At 37.7% G+C, this 17,869-nt stretch overlaps 2 protein-coding genes across 3 annotated transcripts in view; one reads left to right on the forward strand and one right to left on the reverse strand.

Moving 5' to 3' along the window:
• LOC140935275 (uncharacterized) overlaps positions 1-8,955 on the reverse strand; it is an 87,654-nt gene extending 78,699 nt beyond the window's left edge. The window contains exon 1 of the mRNA XM_073384824.1: positions 8,641-8,955. Coding sequence (XP_073240925.1) covers positions 8,641-8,955 — 315 coding nt within the window. The remainder of the gene's footprint in view (positions 1-8,640) is intronic.
• Positions 8,956-14,319: 5,364 nt separating this feature from the next.
• LOC140935276 (uncharacterized) overlaps positions 14,320-17,869 on the forward strand; it is a 40,889-nt gene continuing 37,339 nt past the window's right edge. The window contains exons 1-2 of one of the 2 annotated variants that reach the window (XM_073384825.1): positions 14,320-14,433; positions 16,951-17,291. In XM_073384825.1, the coding sequence (XP_073240926.1) occupies positions 16,968-17,291 (324 nt within the window). In that variant the 5' untranslated portion in view covers positions 14,320-14,433; positions 16,951-16,967. The remainder of the gene's footprint in view (positions 14,434-16,950; positions 17,292-17,869) is intronic. The other variant, XM_073384826.1, reaches the window with a different exon arrangement.

A 17,869-nucleotide genomic window follows, 5' to 3' on the forward strand; every position in this document is an offset into this window, starting at 1 on the left:
TGTATCTGGGTAATGGGTGAGAGGACAGTGCGGCGAGGCTCTCATATATTTTGCACCATTCTTGCTGTTGTGACTGACTGAAGATCTCATCCCAATCTTTCTTTGTTTCCACAGTTCCTGAATGAAATGCTTTGCTTTAAGTGTGGCCGGTGAAAAGAAGCCCAATGGGTTATAAATTCTGCTAATAGACTTTGATGCGTCTCTCTTGGTAGTAGATTCAAAGAATAAACTGTGAGATACATAAATGAAAATGGTGTCACTGTTCATATTCCATGTAGTTTCAAGGACTTTCATGGTATCTCCGCTTGTTCGATCACTTTGGGGGATTCTCTGGAAAAATTAAGTGGAGTTTGAAACCCACTCACGAAGATTCATGGATGAGGATTGGAAAAGGGCTTTGGCTTTTGTGTAAAATCCGTCTGCTTCTTTCGGTGTTTCAACTCTGATCATGTTATCCACGTATATGTTGTCTGCAATCTTGTGGGAGACTGGGGTATCTGCTTTATTTAGATGGTACTTGAGTAGTGTACTATGTTGTTATTACGCCGTTTTGGAGGATTCCCTTCATTACATATGCAGGACTCCCTCGCGAAAAAGTGGATTCCTCTATACTAATAAGTGCCTTCTTCCATAACTATATGAGCGTGTCTCTACTACAATAGCAACAATAGGCTTGGCCAGACCTGTCCGCTCTATACCCACCATGATTGGCTCATGTAGTATCTATTATGTGTTCGAAATAAAGGCGGGCAGTTTTTGAAAGCGCTATCTTTCTTGCAATCGCTTTGCTAAGGAAACAATTTGTTCGAGTTCACTTATTGGAAAATTCTGTTCACTTTTTATCACCATTGCTTTCGTTACGAATGTTCGCGAATTTCAAGCTCTTCTGGACGCCTGTTCTACTACCCGCGAATGGGAAATATTCTATTTAGCGCTAAAAAATCGGATATATAATCAAACACACACACATACATACACAAAGTGGAGCTGAAAGCTCTATATTTCAGTTTTGACAGGCTATTACAAAACCGTTTTCTCCGTTCTATCTCGAGGAAATGAAAAACAACAACAACAACAATAATTAAGCTTTATTTACGGTATCACTTCATTAAAAATGCTCTTCCAGTGAGCCGTTTACATAACAAAATTTTCAGAGAAACTACACTAATGCTAAAGATATATCTATACATTAAGAAAATATATCCTCTAATTAATTACACAAAAATCAATCAGCTTGATCATAGATTTTGTTCGAACTCAGACTGGAGGTTGATTGTTTTGCTTTTTTCGATGATTTGGCTTGAGTCCATTCCCCGTCAGCTTGTACATTAATTTCAGGAGCTGTGTGTTTGGTTTCATTTGGAATTTCGCTACTAAGCAATCGTAGGGCCGTCAATAAGCTTTTGTTTTCATCTTGGATGGCTCTAGATTCACGTTTCAGAGAATCGCACTGCATTTCTAATTCTTGTAGCTTCTGTTTTAGGTCTTTGCTTTCATCTTGAAGTCTGCTTTCATCAGAACTTCTCGCTGTTGAAAGATTTGAATTTTTAAGTTCAGCGAATTCCGAACGCAGTTTGCCAACCTCGAGTCTGAACTCGCGAATTGCGGCTTCTATGACCTCGGAACATTTTGTATGAGCATTTAAGTCGTCGGTAATCTCATCCGAAGTCAAAGTCTCATGTTCTTCACCACCTTCGTGTTGTTCGTGGTCATCGTCACTTACGAAATTAGTTTGAATATTTGATGCTGCAAAATGGCTGTGTTCCTCGCTACCTGTACTTGCAAATTGTAGTAGCTTCTGGCCGATAAGTTCGGATTTAGACACTTGTACATTGAGTGTTTTCGTGCCAGGATAAAAGCTTATGAAGGGACCTTCGGCTTTCATCGTATGAAAGCCGCCATTGTTCGTCGTGTAGCTCCACGTTCCTGTGATTTTCAAATAACCGTCTACAAACAATTTCAGCTCTTCGAATTCTCCTAACCATCTAAACTTAGACCTATGCCCAGTTTTAGTGATGGACAAGAACTTATATCCTTGGCTTAGTTGCGTTAAGCCAGATTTCGCGGAGAGCTCAAATGCACGTGCGTTCTCCTCGGCAGCCATAGTTGATAATGACTAAACTACTGAAGTCTTGTAGTAGTTAATTATGCGAGTTAACAAGCCCACCGTTGCATACGAATTAGCTCTGCAGTAAAAACCCCAAGGGAGAACCTTGACGTATTATTATAAAAACAATAACTAACTTAACAAGGATCAATTAAAACACGCGACTAATAAGTGCTTGCAATAAAACCAGACAGGAGATACCGTTTTAAAAACTTTATCTAAAAGCAATAACAAAAAGAGTAAAATACACAGCGATTTCAAAGGGATGGAAATTAATTAATTCTCTTCTTCGTTCTCCTCTTTAGAAGGGGAATAGAAATTAGTTTCCAACGTCTTCGCGTTTTCGTGTGTAACTGCTCCATAATCGTGACAATTCATCGATTTCATAGCTGTATAACTGGAAGACTTGAAAAGAGGCGTGGCGTCCTATCTAGAATTATTCACAACATTAACACTTACCCATATAAAAGAGTTAAAGTATATACTTGTTTACACAGTGCACAGTTTGGGTCCCATCGATCTTATCCGCGGAAAATTTTGTGTGGCGTCCCGTAGGGCTCAATTCTTGGACCTCTTTTGTTTATTATTTACATTAATGATCTTCCTAATGTCTCTAGTCTCACTCAATCTTTACTGTTTGCTGATGACACAAGTATCTTTTGTTCCCACAAAGATGCCAACCACTTCGTTTCTATTGTTAACAATGAACTTGCAAAAATAATTATTTGGCTTAAAGTGAATAAGTTATCTCTAAATTTGACTAAAAAAAATTTTATGATTTTTCATCCAAGGCAAAAGGAAGTCAATGTTAATGTCCCTCTTACTCTGGAAAACACTGCGATCAAGCAAGTCACGGAGACAAAATTTTTAGGTGTTCTCATTGATCAGCATCTTTCTTGGAAACCGCATATTGATTTCGTCTCAAAAAAAATCTCGAAAAGTGTGGGAATTATTGCGAAGGCCCGCTTTTATCTATCATCCCAAACCTTGATGACCTTATATTACTCCCTCGTATATCCTTTCTTAACATACTGTAATGTCGCCTGGTCCTCCACCTACTGCTCCAACCTAAACTGTATTTACCTTTTGCAAAAGCGTCTAGTGCGGCTCATAACAAAAGCTCACTATCTAGCAAATACCGCCCCTTCATTTAGCAAGCTTAAAGTCCTTGACATATTTAGTATTAATTCATTTTCTGTCGCTACTTTAATGTATTCTTATCACCATAATCTTTTGCCTAGTAGCTTTCTTGACTTGTTCTTAAGTAGTAATCAAATCCATCAATACAAAACTCGACTAGCCTCTCAGTATAGACCTCATTTTTGTATAACAAATATAAAGCAATTCAGTATCCTCTACCGACGACCTAAAATCTGGAATTCGTTGCCTATTTCACTAATAAGCTCTCCTTCTATATTTGTTTTTTAAAAAAAATTAAAGAATTATCTCACTGATAGCCGGTCTGTTGCTTAATTTTCTGATCTTGCTCACTCTGCACTCAGCCATGAATTTAGTTCATTAGGTAGTTGCAGGAAGCCTATTAATATAAGCTTCAAGCTTCGTTAGGCTTCCTTGTCACATTAATTTTATAATTTATTTAACAACTTTTGTTCATGTTGTATTAGGTTTTGTGAGTGAATAAATAAATAAATAAATAAATAATTTACATATTTTTATTATAATGTACTCCTCATTTATACCCCTGGAAGTATCCCTTAGAGGGCGTGGTTCTGTGAGTACTACTTTGCACTGTACTGTACTTTATCGCTCTTGTAAGTTTCGGTCCGGTGCTTTAACTTTAAGATTGTATTTTTGCTGTTTTAAAGATAGCTAATTCCATGGCTATAAAACTGGAAGTATCCCGCTTGGAGCGTGACGTCCTATCCAGATTTACTCAGGATATTGACCGCTATACCTGTGCCAAATTTCGTGCTTTTAACACTAATTTGAACAATTCCCCATGTTTTCTGTACCATTTTCCTGTACTAAATGGTTAGCCACGGGTTAGCCTCAAAGACCGTGACACATTTTGAATCGATTGGTTTCAAAGCTTTAAATTTTATTTCGCCTTAACGGACATATATGACTCATGGTCAAATTATCACCTGAATTATCTACCTCAACGGGCAAAGATTTTGACTCAACGATCAAATTTAACGCGTCAACGGGCGAAGAATACTAATTGCATGTGGTACTGAAGTCGTCGCTTTAGACGCAAAGATGGTTTGCTTCGCACCTTTCCGCCCTTCCCTCTCTATCCTCCCAAGATCAGAAAGCTAGAGTAGGAAGTTTATCACTAACAGAAGAAAGTTTTCCACTTCTGTTGGATGCACAGAGAAATGAACAGAGAAAATTGGATGCACAGAGAAAAACTATCTCCATGAACGAGGATTTGATCGATATCTTCGCACCCCCATCGCGAATCGGCAAATAGAGCAGCCAAACACACATAAATCTCTCGTCTTCCTCGAGATTCATGACTAAAACGGCGCTCTGGATCGAGACCATGATGTAAACTTCCACAAGCAAATAAAGACATCTAGAAACTCAAAACAGCAAGTACTAAACGCTCACCTCGTTTATAATCTGCTTGCACTCTGGAAATTTACTCCAAGTCTCTCGATCTCGTCCACGTGCGTTTTACGTGATGTCATCGCACAGAAGTGAATACTCCGGATAACAAGAAAACAAATCGACTGCGCATGCCTCTGATCTTAAATTTTGGCTTTTTTTCGCTTTTGTAGAGAATAGTGTGCTGCCTCGCATAAGGCTCGCCAGCAAAAATTGCCAGGGGAATTACAGAATACTCGGCAACTTAGAAGCGGTACGGTAGTTGTTGAATAAAAATGTTAAAAAACAAGCAGTTTTATAATGGACTGGTTTGCCACCGCACTCCGCAGAATAATAAACTACCTGGGTTGGGATTTGTGGATTAAAGAACGAGCTATATTACATGTGTATATATAGAGTTATCGGTAATTGTTTCGTTTCATTACTTAAAGAACGAGGTTGCACGTTTATTAAAATATGCGGTTAAATTTTAGACTATTGCGGAACTTAACGGTGGCAGCTTTTTGAGGTTAAATGTAGGTGGAGAGGCATTTTGCAATCTTTCAAAATTACCAAACTGCCTAAATACTTTATATGAGGTCATCTCATGCATCGTTTTAAAGTTGATCACGAAAAAATTTTACGTGACATATCCTTCGGCTCTCGACACATGATCTGATAGCCAAAAAAAAAATCTCTCCGAAACTCTCGGCTATAGCCAAACCCGTCAACTCCAATTATTTTTGAGAGATTTATCTTTTCATTTCTGAAAAAATCTTCCGTTTTCTACGTTTCTAGGTAAAAAATACCGTAAGCTTCCTCCATATTGAAAATTTTCCCTTGATCACTTCCTCAAACTTCGTCTCATTGTTCGCCGCAGTGTCACACCCTCTGACAAAGTTACGCCCGCTTTAATTTCCCGACCTAATTTACGATCTAAACCCTTAATATAAAGAAGTACAATTCGCATCAGTACCGTTAAGAAACAACATGCCTGATCGAGCGTCGCGCTTTGACCTGCAAACCCAGATTTCCAGTTTATAGGCAGCGAGAAGCGACAATGTGTTCCTAGGCTAGGCCTGGCTTTGCATGCCCAATCTAGCTCACAGGCCTGTTGCCAATTAGAAGCCAATCTGGCAATACAGAAAACTTTATCGGGGCACTGCCCAAATAAAAATGTCTATTTTATAGCCTTATCAAAAAAACTTTACCCCCCTTGTAAATGACAATGAACAGAGTCTTGAAGGGGAGCGTCCATATAAACTGATAACATTTTCATTACGAAGACGGATAATATTCTGGTACGATGTAAGCAGATATTTAACTGCTTGTCTGCTCTTTGAAATGATTAAGTAACAAACTTTCAATTTTCAAGGTAAATAATGTCCCGTGTCTCTGATTCTCAGAGCGGGTTTGTGTTAGAAGTCCAACAAATGCCACCGTGTGTAGCTTCATCTCAAAACCTTACTACACGGGGAAAGGTGTCTCCAAGGAAATCGGTGGGTGAGTCCGCCTGCGAGTATGACGTCACGTCTCGCGCCAGTGACTTTCAAAATGGCGAGCAAAGTGTTCATCAAACAGACGGATAAAGATTTCGAATTTATCATGGAGCTGTTCCGATTTCTTGGATTTTGAGATTTTAAGGACGCTATTGACATAGAAAACTAGACTTTAGTACTTTTTTGGAATGAAACGTCCAGTGGCATGGTGTAATGAATTTTAAAGATTCCTTCCTATCGTCGAGCAAATTTTACGGGCAATCATACCGACCGGTCACACTATTGAGGGCCAATGGACAGCAAGATTGAGGAATTTAGACACAGCAATGGGAGGTTCATCAAAGGATGTGTTATACTTTACATTGTGCGTATTTTCAGCTCTTTAGAGCTAGTGGAACCTCATATGAATCCTTTCAAATTTTTTTAGCTGTAGCGTTGAAAGAGGAAGCTAAATGACAAGTATTTGTGAGAGACTGTGAGCACTGAATCTTGTTGCTTTACCGCTTTTGAATACTGTACTGGGAATACACCTGTAATTCTCTGTAATAAAATCCCGAAAGCCAATAAAAGGTTTCGTTTAATTATTTTGTTTTTGGGTAAACCCAGTGGAGATTTTAGGGTAATAATATTGATGGTTAAGACCAATATTAAAGGCAAGTTTCAATTTCGCCAGTGGGTCACTGGTGGGTGTTGGGTGTAAATTAGTACAGATTGTGGTGTACTGTGTGTTGTTTGTCATGATGTCAACTAACATTGAAAAAAATTCAGCTCTTTCAGAGGAGGGACGTGTCTTGACAGCTTATGGTTTTTTCTGGCCGTAAGCTTAGCCAGTATGCAGATCAAGAGCTCTTGAAATCCCTTTTCCAAAAGAAAAATCCGGACTTAAGCTTAAAATATATATTGATCCAAGTGCATGATCAGCAGGGTCAGCAGTAAAGGAATAAAGGAAAAGAGGAATAAAGGAAAAGAGGCCAAAAGGAAAAATAGTGTTAAAAAACAAGGATTAAACAGAAAAAAAAAGAAGAAAAAAACGGTACTAAGAAACAGAAAACAGAGTCGCCGGGAGTCGAATCCGGTATATCTGCACGTGCAAGCAACTGCTTGACCACTGCGCCACAGTGACACACATGACTTGAAACATCAATTTTGTTATATCAAAACCATTTTTCTCTGCCATATACGTTGTTTGAAGCTGGTGGAGCTGTATTTATCGTGAATTCAAATACAGTCGACTCTCTCTTAACGGACACCTCTATAAGACGGACACGTCTGTAAAACGGACACCTTTAGTTGGTCCCTGCCTTTGTTTATTCCCTTTATTTGACTCTTTATAAGACGGACGTCTATCTAAGACGGACACTTAGTGCCGGTCCCAAAGGTGTCCGTCTTGGAGAGAGTTGACTGTATACATTTGAGGAAAATTAGCTTAAGCGCGTATTTCCAAGCTATTTCGCATTATTTCTGGTTCAACGGGCCGATCGATGTAGACAATCGATCGAACTAGCTTTACTGAATTTGGTGGAGAATTAGGAGATCAGCAGTGGCCCACGCTCGAATGAAATTAGGCTGGTTTAATTAGCGAAAGAATAGATGAAATGTAAACATGTGTGATCTGTGAATAGAACCTCCTATTCTGGAGACTAAACCTTGCCTATTTTAGAGAAAAATCGGATTTAAATTTTGGTGACCTTTCCGGTCCCGTGAAAAACATGATGGCGATCCCTCAACACGGCCCGCAAAACAAGTTAACAAAATTATACAATTACGGACACAAAATATCAAAACGGTTTACACCAGCAAACGGTTTACACAAAGCTCACACACCTTCTATCAAATTAGCAATATAAAGCGATATTTGCTAGCTTCTTAGCTTTTCGTCGACCTCGCTTGACCTAATAACTGTGGTATCCCTTGCTAATTTGCATAAGTGACCCGAGGCTCTTGCTCGTCACTATATGACGTCACACTGGCAGACGGAGTGGTCAAGAAAGGTAGGCGGAAAACAATAGAGTCACCTTCCCGCCCCCTGCCTAACTACAACCAAAGTATGAAGGAACCTTTCTTTGACCATTTCCAATAATGGAAATGACATTCGTTCGAGGTTCTTCAAACCCTCAGGGTCTTAATTAAAGGCAATGGGTTACCGCAGTTTATCGATTTTACTTAGTTTTGCCAAACGCGTGCGAAGAAATTAATTCTCAAGGATCAACACGCAGCCTCATGACATAAAATGTATCTCCCGAGCGTAAAGAACTCGAAGTTCAGGGCAACCAACACAGACAACTAAGTTTCAAAACTAACAGGCTTGCTTTGAAAACCCGATTAGAATCCCTCTGCCTTCTTTAGTTTTGTCCATCTATCTGTGCTTATTTTGGTATTTGTTGTGTTAATTAATCTCTTCTTCAATGTTTTGCGCGGTTATTTAATATTTATCTCAACTTGGCAAAAATGCGTGACACAGCCCAGTCCGTTCAGGTATCTTACCGTAGTACATTTCACGACAGCGAGGATTTCAGAAACGCCTTCATCCTTGTTGTTGTTGTTAATGTATTTTCCTGCGCCTTCCACTTTGAAGATATTGGCCTTGATTTTTAGAGAAATAGCCCCCGAAATGTTCAACAAATCCCTCACATCCTCCTTTGATTCAATGAATTTGTATTGGAAGGAAAATCGATTAACATTTTCAGTTCTGGTTTTTATTTCGTGCGGGAAAATATCGATGCCTGCTCTATTGTTTTTTGAGTCGTATGTCCGACCAATAATGCACAGATTGGAGAAGGCCCAAGCTGGAACATCCATGATTCTAAAATGTAAAGAAAAAGCATAGTTTACCACTTTCACTGAGTTAAGGACGTTCATTTATTATTATTATTATTATTATTATTATTATTACAGATGTGTGAAATTTGTAAATCTCTGCATGAGCTCCCTTGGCGTTTTCTCCGATGAATGCTCCACGTTCTTAGACATGATGAATGACATTGGCATTGAAAAAAAGCAGCAACTTTATATAATCAAGAAAATGATATAGCCATTAGAGCAACAAATTACATATTTTGTTGTAGAAATAAGAATTGGGATAACCCAGACTTAACGCAATTTTGATTTCTTTTCTTTTCTTTTCTTTTTTCTTTCTTTCTTTCTTTTTAATAATCCAATCCTAAGCAGAATTTGTAACTTGCCTATACGTAGCGAGATTTACAATTGTGCATTCAAAAACACAAATAAAGTTTCCCTTATTATTATTCTGTGTTAAGGAATTGAGAAATTTATTTCCATTCAAATTCAGTACAATACCACACAAACTTTATCGAGGGTTCCTGAAAAGGGCTTTTCCGTCACAATATAAAACTATTAGCAAAAACGAAAAAAAGAATTTAACCCTATTCAGCCGCGCTTTTTTTTGCCTCCTGCGACCGGGGTTGGCCTCGGAGCCCCCCCTCCATAACTTCAAAACCGCTCATCCTACGGCCACTAAATTACACACAATAATGTACTCATCATTTCCAACTTCTGGGCGTAACGTGGTTCACACAATGACGTAATCATTATGACGTCTTGTTGTTGAATTTATTCGCAGAATCCAAATTTTCCTCAAAGTAGACATAAAGCGAAAAATACTTAAATAGTAAGGTCTCTGATAAAATCAACGAACTTGGCTAACACATAAATGATCTTAAACTATAGCAGTGATGTCATGATGACATCATTAATTACCATAAAAGGAACTGGAAGCATCCGCCATCTTGGATCCGCCATTTTGAATTATTTAAATGTATTCTGTTTTACTTTAGACTCGTATAAATCGAGGCATTTTTAATAGAAAACTTAATCTGAGTATAAAAGAATGGTTTGGAAGAGAAAAAAATCAGCAAAAATATGAAATTCTGAGAGAAATGAACACTGTTACAAATTTAACTCGGCATCTGCCATTTGGTCATATTAAACTCATGATTTTTCTCTAGCTGGTCACTAAAACAGTTCAGAGCTTTTCCACTTTTGGAAATGTTTTGATCCGCGAACCACAACCACTAATTACCCAATCACGGAGCAAATTTGGAGTCGCATGACCCCAGGCTTGTTTTCATGACAGTCAATACAAGAGTCAAGAGTATAGTCAAGCATAGTCGCGATGAAAAAAATTCAGATATGAAAGGAAGTTATGAACCCTTTCATTACTCGCTGGGATGAACCGTTTGCAGGAAAAGAGAAACGTGTCGTTATTATCTGTCTGCATGGGCTAAATAGCGATAGAGTGGGCCGATTTCCGGAGCTTCTATCCGTACTGTCCACGCGGAGTTGTTTCACCCTGGCCTCGGTAGCCAGGAAGGATATCATGGTTCAGTTTGGGAAAGCGAACTTTGTGAAGACAAAAATCTAATCATATAAAAACATATTTTTTACCGGTAGGGATGAACTGTTTGCGGAAAGAGGAGTATAATTTTGATATCCTTTAGCGAGGATTTCGGTCGTGGCGAAGCCATGTGAAGATTCACTGTGGGCCCAACGTGACATTTAGACTTAGCAGGGATTTTATCACATACACGGACAAAAAAATCATGTAGTTATTCCGATCCAGACATTTCGAAGAAATCTAAAGAAACTAAAACCTTTATATTAATGTTATTAAGCCGCAAAAAAAAAGCCATAACGCTTTAAAAGAGGTCAAAGAAAATGCTAAAACTCTGCATCAGAGGTCAAAGAAATACCACAGGAAATCAATATGCGTGAAACCCAGCTTCATGTCCTCTCAATGTGAGACGACTGGAAGAAAAAAAGTAAGTACTTGCTCAGTCAAATTTAAGAATGCCCCACAGCATAATTTACCCGCTTGAAAGAAAAGAATTGAACAAAGGGCGTTTTAACAAGAGGTATTAAAATGTCGTGCAACGGGTCTACCGCACTAGGCAACGCCTTCAGGCTTGTTTTTTTTTCAGTGGGTAAAATAACCCCAGGAATAACATATAAAAGGTCAATAACGACAATAACCAAAAACTCAGATCGATCACCCATTTCTGTTGGTAGTTGTAGTATAGTGCTTATTCGGTGGACTGCAACGCCGGGAAAAAATGCTTGATATCATCGAAAATATAAGGCATGTAGTCTTTATCCTCGAGTTGCTCAGCCTTCCAGAAGAGGTTCATTTTGCCACAGACGATTGTTTGACAAAAAAGAAATCGCGGCCCGTCTACCAGCAGTGTGGCCTATCTTCAATTTTGTATTTCTGTCAATGGCGGCAGTGGAAAAACATGAAGAGTTCAAAATGCAAATGACAAAAGGCTTCAGTTTTCGATAAACAAATTTCTAGCTGCTGCGTTTTTATCCACCAATATTCACTTGTCAAAATTTTGACCAATCTTGATCGAAGTTGTCATTTGTAGGAGGGATCAGGGAGCTGTGACAAACAGTGCGCGTTGAGACGTAAAAGAGGAAAAGCGCAAGTCAAATTTTTGCATGTATAAACAAGTAATCACATGATTTTTCTCGTGCAATTTGGGATAAATCAGCACTCGTAAAATTTTTCAAAGACCACAAATTGCAATCTCCTGACGAGCTAGTGCAATTTTGTTAGTCTTTGAAAAAAATACTTGTGTTGCGTTTTTATCCCAAATTGCACTCGAAATCATGCGATTACCCATACAAATTGAACAGCGCGCGCGTAAAGGTAATTAAAATCTTTGCTCGTTGACACTTATATAGTCTTGATAATAGCGTTACAATGACGTGGAAATGTAGACTTTTTACGATCTTGAGATACGTAGAAAAGTGGAAATATGTTCATCGAGCCTAGTTCTAGTTGAGAAGGGGGGCAAAAGGGAATAGCAAATAAAAAACTTTGTGCATCTGCATCCGAAAAATCCAAATTGAAATGCACTTATAGCGAACAAAAAAAAATACAAAAATACCACGTTTACTAGTCACGAAGAAACTTGTTTGGGGCTTAGCTCTTCCCTGTAACCAATAGATCATTCTTTGCACGTTTCAGGGATATGTAGATCTTCATAATATCAATTACTATATTACTGACAGTAACAAGAGTATAGATAAATTAAAGAGTAGCAGAACAAGCAGGGCAGTGAAAATTATTGCAGCTGATAAGCAGAACCAGAACCTTGTTAATTTTACGTCTCTATTCTCTTCGAAATTTTCGCAAAAATGTAACTAATTTGCGTTTTCTACGGAAAGTGATGTTCCACTTCTCTTAAAACGAAGCGAAGACTTAGTGTCCAAAGCGTTCGATTAGACAGGAATAACTGCGCCAGTTGTACGTATTTTCATTCAGTTGTGACTAAAATCGATCAGTTGTTATATGATCCATCGATGGATCATATCAGTAGTGCGTATTTTCATTCAGTTGTGACTAAAATCGATCAGTTGTTATATGATCCATCAGTAGTGCGTATTTTCATTCACAACCGAATGAAAATACGCACAACCGATCGATCATATAACAACTGATCGATTTTAGTCACAACTGAATGAAAATACGCACTACTGATCGATCATATAACAACTGATCGATTTTAGTCACAACTGAATGAAAATACGCACTACTGATCGATCATATAACAACTGATCGATTTTAGTCACAACTGAATGAAAATACGCTCTACTGATGGATCATATAACAACTGATCGATTTTAGTCACAAATGAATGAGAATACGCACTACTGATCGATCATATAGCAACTGATCGATTTTAGTCACAACTGAATGAAAATACGCACTACTGATCGATCATATAACAACTGATCGATTTTGGTCACAACTGAATGAAAATACGCACTACTGATGGATCATATAACAACTGATCGATTTTAGTCACAACTGAATGAGAATACGTACAACTGATCGATCATTCGACTGATCCATTTTAAGCACAACTGGATGAAAATACGTACAACTGGTAGATTGCATAAGCCGAGTTTACGCTGATCAATGTATCAATAGTATAGTACCTGACAACTGATTGATAATGAACTGATCGTTTATCAGCAAAACTGATCGAAATTTGAAACAGCTTATCATGGCTGATTACGGATATATGGTCGACTTTACACGACAGATTACCGATTGATGATATGCTGGCTGATCTATTTTACGTATATCTGGTAGAAAATTAGCACAATATAATAATATTTCAATTGATCGATAACTGGTCGGTAAATCCGATCCGCACAACTGATTGATTGGAGTTCATAGTAAACTACTAAGAAAGTGTTCCAATAATGACGACGAAAAAGCAATAATGGAAGGATCAAGGAGTCCGTCTTTCTGATTTTAGCGCTTATATCCATGATTCAGAACAGAAAAAGATTAAAAATTTATAGCCAATGAAAAAGTCTATTTTGAAACAAACGGCGCGCCATACTTACTGGCGATGACTAATTCCGGGAAATACTTAAGGGTGCAGTGGAATCCGGTCCCAAGCAAATACCTTGTTTTTATTCTTAGAATCTCCTGATATCACCAACCAGTATTTTTTGCAAAGCCAGAACTGCACGGTAAGTCTGAAAAGAGATGAAATGTATGTACCTTACTTGAGTTACAGCACTCTAGATTAAACATTTTAATGAATACTTCGTTCAACTAACTAGAGCAATTTAATGTTTACCAGCTGTCTTCATGATTTTCTGTATTAGACTTAAAACACGAAGGATAAGGCCTGGGAACCCGGGGTTATAAAAGCATTCTAAAATTCTCCTTGTTTGAAATATAAAAACGGGTCTATTTGGTACCCAATACTCCATGCGTTTCGGTGTAAGAGTTGACGGCTTTTAAAATCGAGAAGCAATTGATCTTTCAAAGGCCATGTTGATCAATGCCTTAACAAAATCTGGTAGTTCAGCCATACGAAGAACAGCAATGTATGCACAGAGTAGCACGCTGCGGATGGTATAATGAAATCGAAGGGAGGGAATCAAAGGCCAACGTAGATGTATATTTTCCTACCTTACAATCCAGAGGGAAAGTTGCAAAACGCAATCGCCGAAGGCATTTCGACGAAGTTTGTATGTTTAATATTCCTCATTGTCACACCTAGCGACGCGAACAAATAATTACTCACTTGTCAAAAAATAACCAATACCAAGACCGTTTCATTTGATGCAATTGTGACGTTATTACTTTTTCCCTTGAAGAAGCCCCTCCCGTAAGTGTTCCAAGATTCATTACACGGGTAAAAGGAGTTCGAAGAAAGCTAAATTCTAGTCAAGAAGGTGACGATTTGCTGTTAGCTCAGTAACCTTGACTTATTTCTTCAAGATACGAGTAAGGTAACGTAGTACTTAAGCCATGACATTTTTATTGGTCAACCTAAGAGCTCCTCGATTCGCGTATCAGAGGTTGCCAGATCCGTCGATTCCTTTACGTTCCTTTGTACCTAACGAAATTCCTGATCATGATCAGTAACATAATTAAAAAGCACTTTTCTCCGAACTTAATATGAAAAGCTTTATACCGCACTGACGGGAACAAAAATGAATCACAACTTTGTCCTTCTATGAAACAAACATGAACCTGATACATTTGCTGTTGGAAACCCAAATTAAAAACATGACTGGAGCTCAGGAAGCTTCTAAAAGTGTCTCAGAAGAATTAAGGACCTTTTAAAATACGACGACAACATCATTATCATTTTAAAAATGGTGGAGTGACTTATAATAATGGTCACAGAAGCAAACATTCAACTTGTGTGTTCTATTATGGCGCGCCGTTTGTTTCACAATAGATTTTTTCATTGGTTATAAATTTTAATCTTTTTCTGTTCTGAATCATGGATATAAGCGCTTAAAATCAGAAAGAAGGACTCCTTGATCTTTCCATTATCGCCTTTTGGTCGTCATTATTAGGAACACTTTCTTAGTAGTTTACTATGAACTCCAATCAATCAGTTGTGCGGATCGGATTTACCGACCAGTTATCGATCATTTGAAATATTATTATATTGTGCTAATTTTCTACCAGATACACGTAAAATCGATCAGCCAGCATATCATCAATCGGTAATCTGTCTTGTAAAATCGATCATATATCCGTAATCAACCATGATAAGCTGTCTCAACTTTCGATCAGTTTTGCTGATAAACGATCAGTTCATTATCAATCAGTTGTCAGGTACTATACTATTGATAGATTGATCAGCGTAAACTCGGCTTATGCAGTCTACCAGTTGTTCGTATTTTCATCCAGTTGTGCTTAAAAAGGATCAGTCGATTGATCCATCTGTAGTGCGTATTTTCACTCAGTTGTGACTAAAATCGATCAGTTGTTATATGATCCATCTGTAGTGCGTATTTTCATTCAATTGTAACTAAAATCGATCAGTTATTATATGATCGATCGGTTGTGCGTATTTTCATTCAGTTCTGACTAAAATGGATCAGTTGTTATATGATCCATAAGTAGTTCGTATTTTCATTCACAACTGAATGAAAATATGCACAACCGATCGATCATATAACAACTGATCGATTTTAGTCACAACTGAATGAAAATACGCACTACTGATCGATCATATAACAACTGATCGATTTTAGTCACAACTGAATGAGAATACGCACTACTGATGGATAATATAACAACTGATCGATTTTAGTCACAACTGAATGAAAATACGCACAACTGATCCCTCATATAACAACTGATCGATTTTAGTCACAACTGAGTGAAAATACGCACTACTGATCGCTCATATAACAACTGATCCATTTTAGTCACAACTGAATAAAAATACGCACTACTGATCGCTCATATAACAACTGATCGATTTTAGTCACAACTGAATGAAATTATGCAGAACTGATCGATTATTCAACTGATCCATTTTAGGCTCAACTGAATGAAAATACGCACAATGGTAGATTATACAAGCCGAGTTTACGCTGATCTACAATGAACTGATCGATTATCAGCAAAACTGATAAAAATTTGAGACAGCTTCTCATGGTTGATTACGGACAACTGATTGATCTTACAGACATATGATCGAATTCACACGACAGATTACCGATTGATGATATGCTGGCTGATCGATTTTACGTGTCTGGTAGAAAATTAGCACAATATAATAATACTTTAATTGATCGATAACTGGTCGGTAAATCCGATCCGCAAAACTGATTAAAAATTTATAAGCAATGAAAAAATTAATTTTGAAAGAAACGGCGCGCCATAGTTCTATACTGCAGAAATATGTTGGCTACAGTTCAATGGCATTGCTCTATTTCCCAAACGATGTGATATGGCGTCTCCTGTTTTGATGATTTTCTTTCTCTATTTCCCAGAATGTCAACTTTGACCCCCAAACCAATTATTTTTTGTTCATCTTTCTTTTTTTCCAAGAAGTTAGATTCTGTGTGCTGAAATATTAGCCATCTTTAATAATTTAATTAGGGAATTTCAACCTCCCACAACAAGCATAGAAATACTGAATCAGACCTATTTAGTGTTAGGATTAACTTTGTTATCCGTTTTTAAAATCAACGAAGAAAAGCGAATCTTGGATACGTACACGTTTGGTTATTTTGCGGTGTACAAGAAATTAAATGCATAGCGGTTTGTATTGTGAGATCCTTAGTCCACGGTTTAAAAGCATCGATACACACATATGGATATCATTAGTATTTTATCTGGATGCTAATTCTGGGAGGAATCTTGAATATGAGTCGCGGTGGCCCAGCCAGACCGCACTGGAATGGGTGACAGCGTGGTTTCAAATTCGTTTGATAACAAATTCTAATTACAAGACTTGTTGATCAATCTTCTAACTGATTGAATTTAACTATATCCAGACTGGTTTACCTTGGAAATGGCGATGAATATTCCTGCATATACTGTTCCTACATCAAGTCGTCTTGGATGCACATTTGATTGCCATACTTCAAGTTCTTGCACTGAGATTTTCCCGGCAGATATTTCATCAAAGACAGAGCATGTCAACAAGTCAATCTTCAAATTCAAAGCGGTTACCTCAAACGCAGAAGTCAAGGAGTTAATGAATCTACCGTCTGATTTGCCACTAAGGATCAAGGCAAACCTGCTGTCTGTAGAAGGACCGGGAAAGTATTTCAGCGACGACCTTAAAGTCGAGGAGGACAAAACTGAAATATTAGCTGTAATGACATGCATTACGGTAATGTACCTTTCTTTATCTTGAGTCTGTTTTTTAGTATTGCAATATGTTTAGCTTCTTTTGTTGATTTCCCAGTACATCTGTATATACTAAGGCCTAGGCCAAACTTCGAACTGTTTATTAGACGAACCAAACTCTAATTTGTGTCGACCTAAATTAAGGGGGTATTTACATGAGACCGGGAGGAACTCAGACCGGCCTGACTTCGTCTCGGCCCTTACAGAAATTAAGTTTACTTTAAGTGTACTTCTCAGAAAAAAAAGTACATTTGAATTCTACTTCGTTTTTACTTCAAGGAAAAAGTTATAAATGAAGTATATCTGGCAAATGTACTTCGTCTGATTTATACTTCAAATATTTATATGTAAGTGTACTTTAAGCATACTAATTCTTCGAACTTCAGTGCTTGTGAAAAATATTTTCCCAAAGAAAAGTGTACTTTAAGTATACTTTGAAACGGAACTGACACAGTCATATCATTCTACTGAGGATCTTGATATCACTTCAAGACAAAAGTATACTTTAACTTGAAAATACAATTTCAGTGTTTTTCAATAGAGGACATTAATTTGAGAACA

The sequence above is a fragment of the Porites lutea genome, chromosome 4 (genome assembly GCF_958299795.1).
Source record: "Porites lutea chromosome 4, jaPorLute2.1, whole genome shotgun sequence".
Lineage (NCBI taxonomy): Eukaryota > Metazoa > Cnidaria > Anthozoa > Scleractinia > Poritidae > Porites > Porites lutea.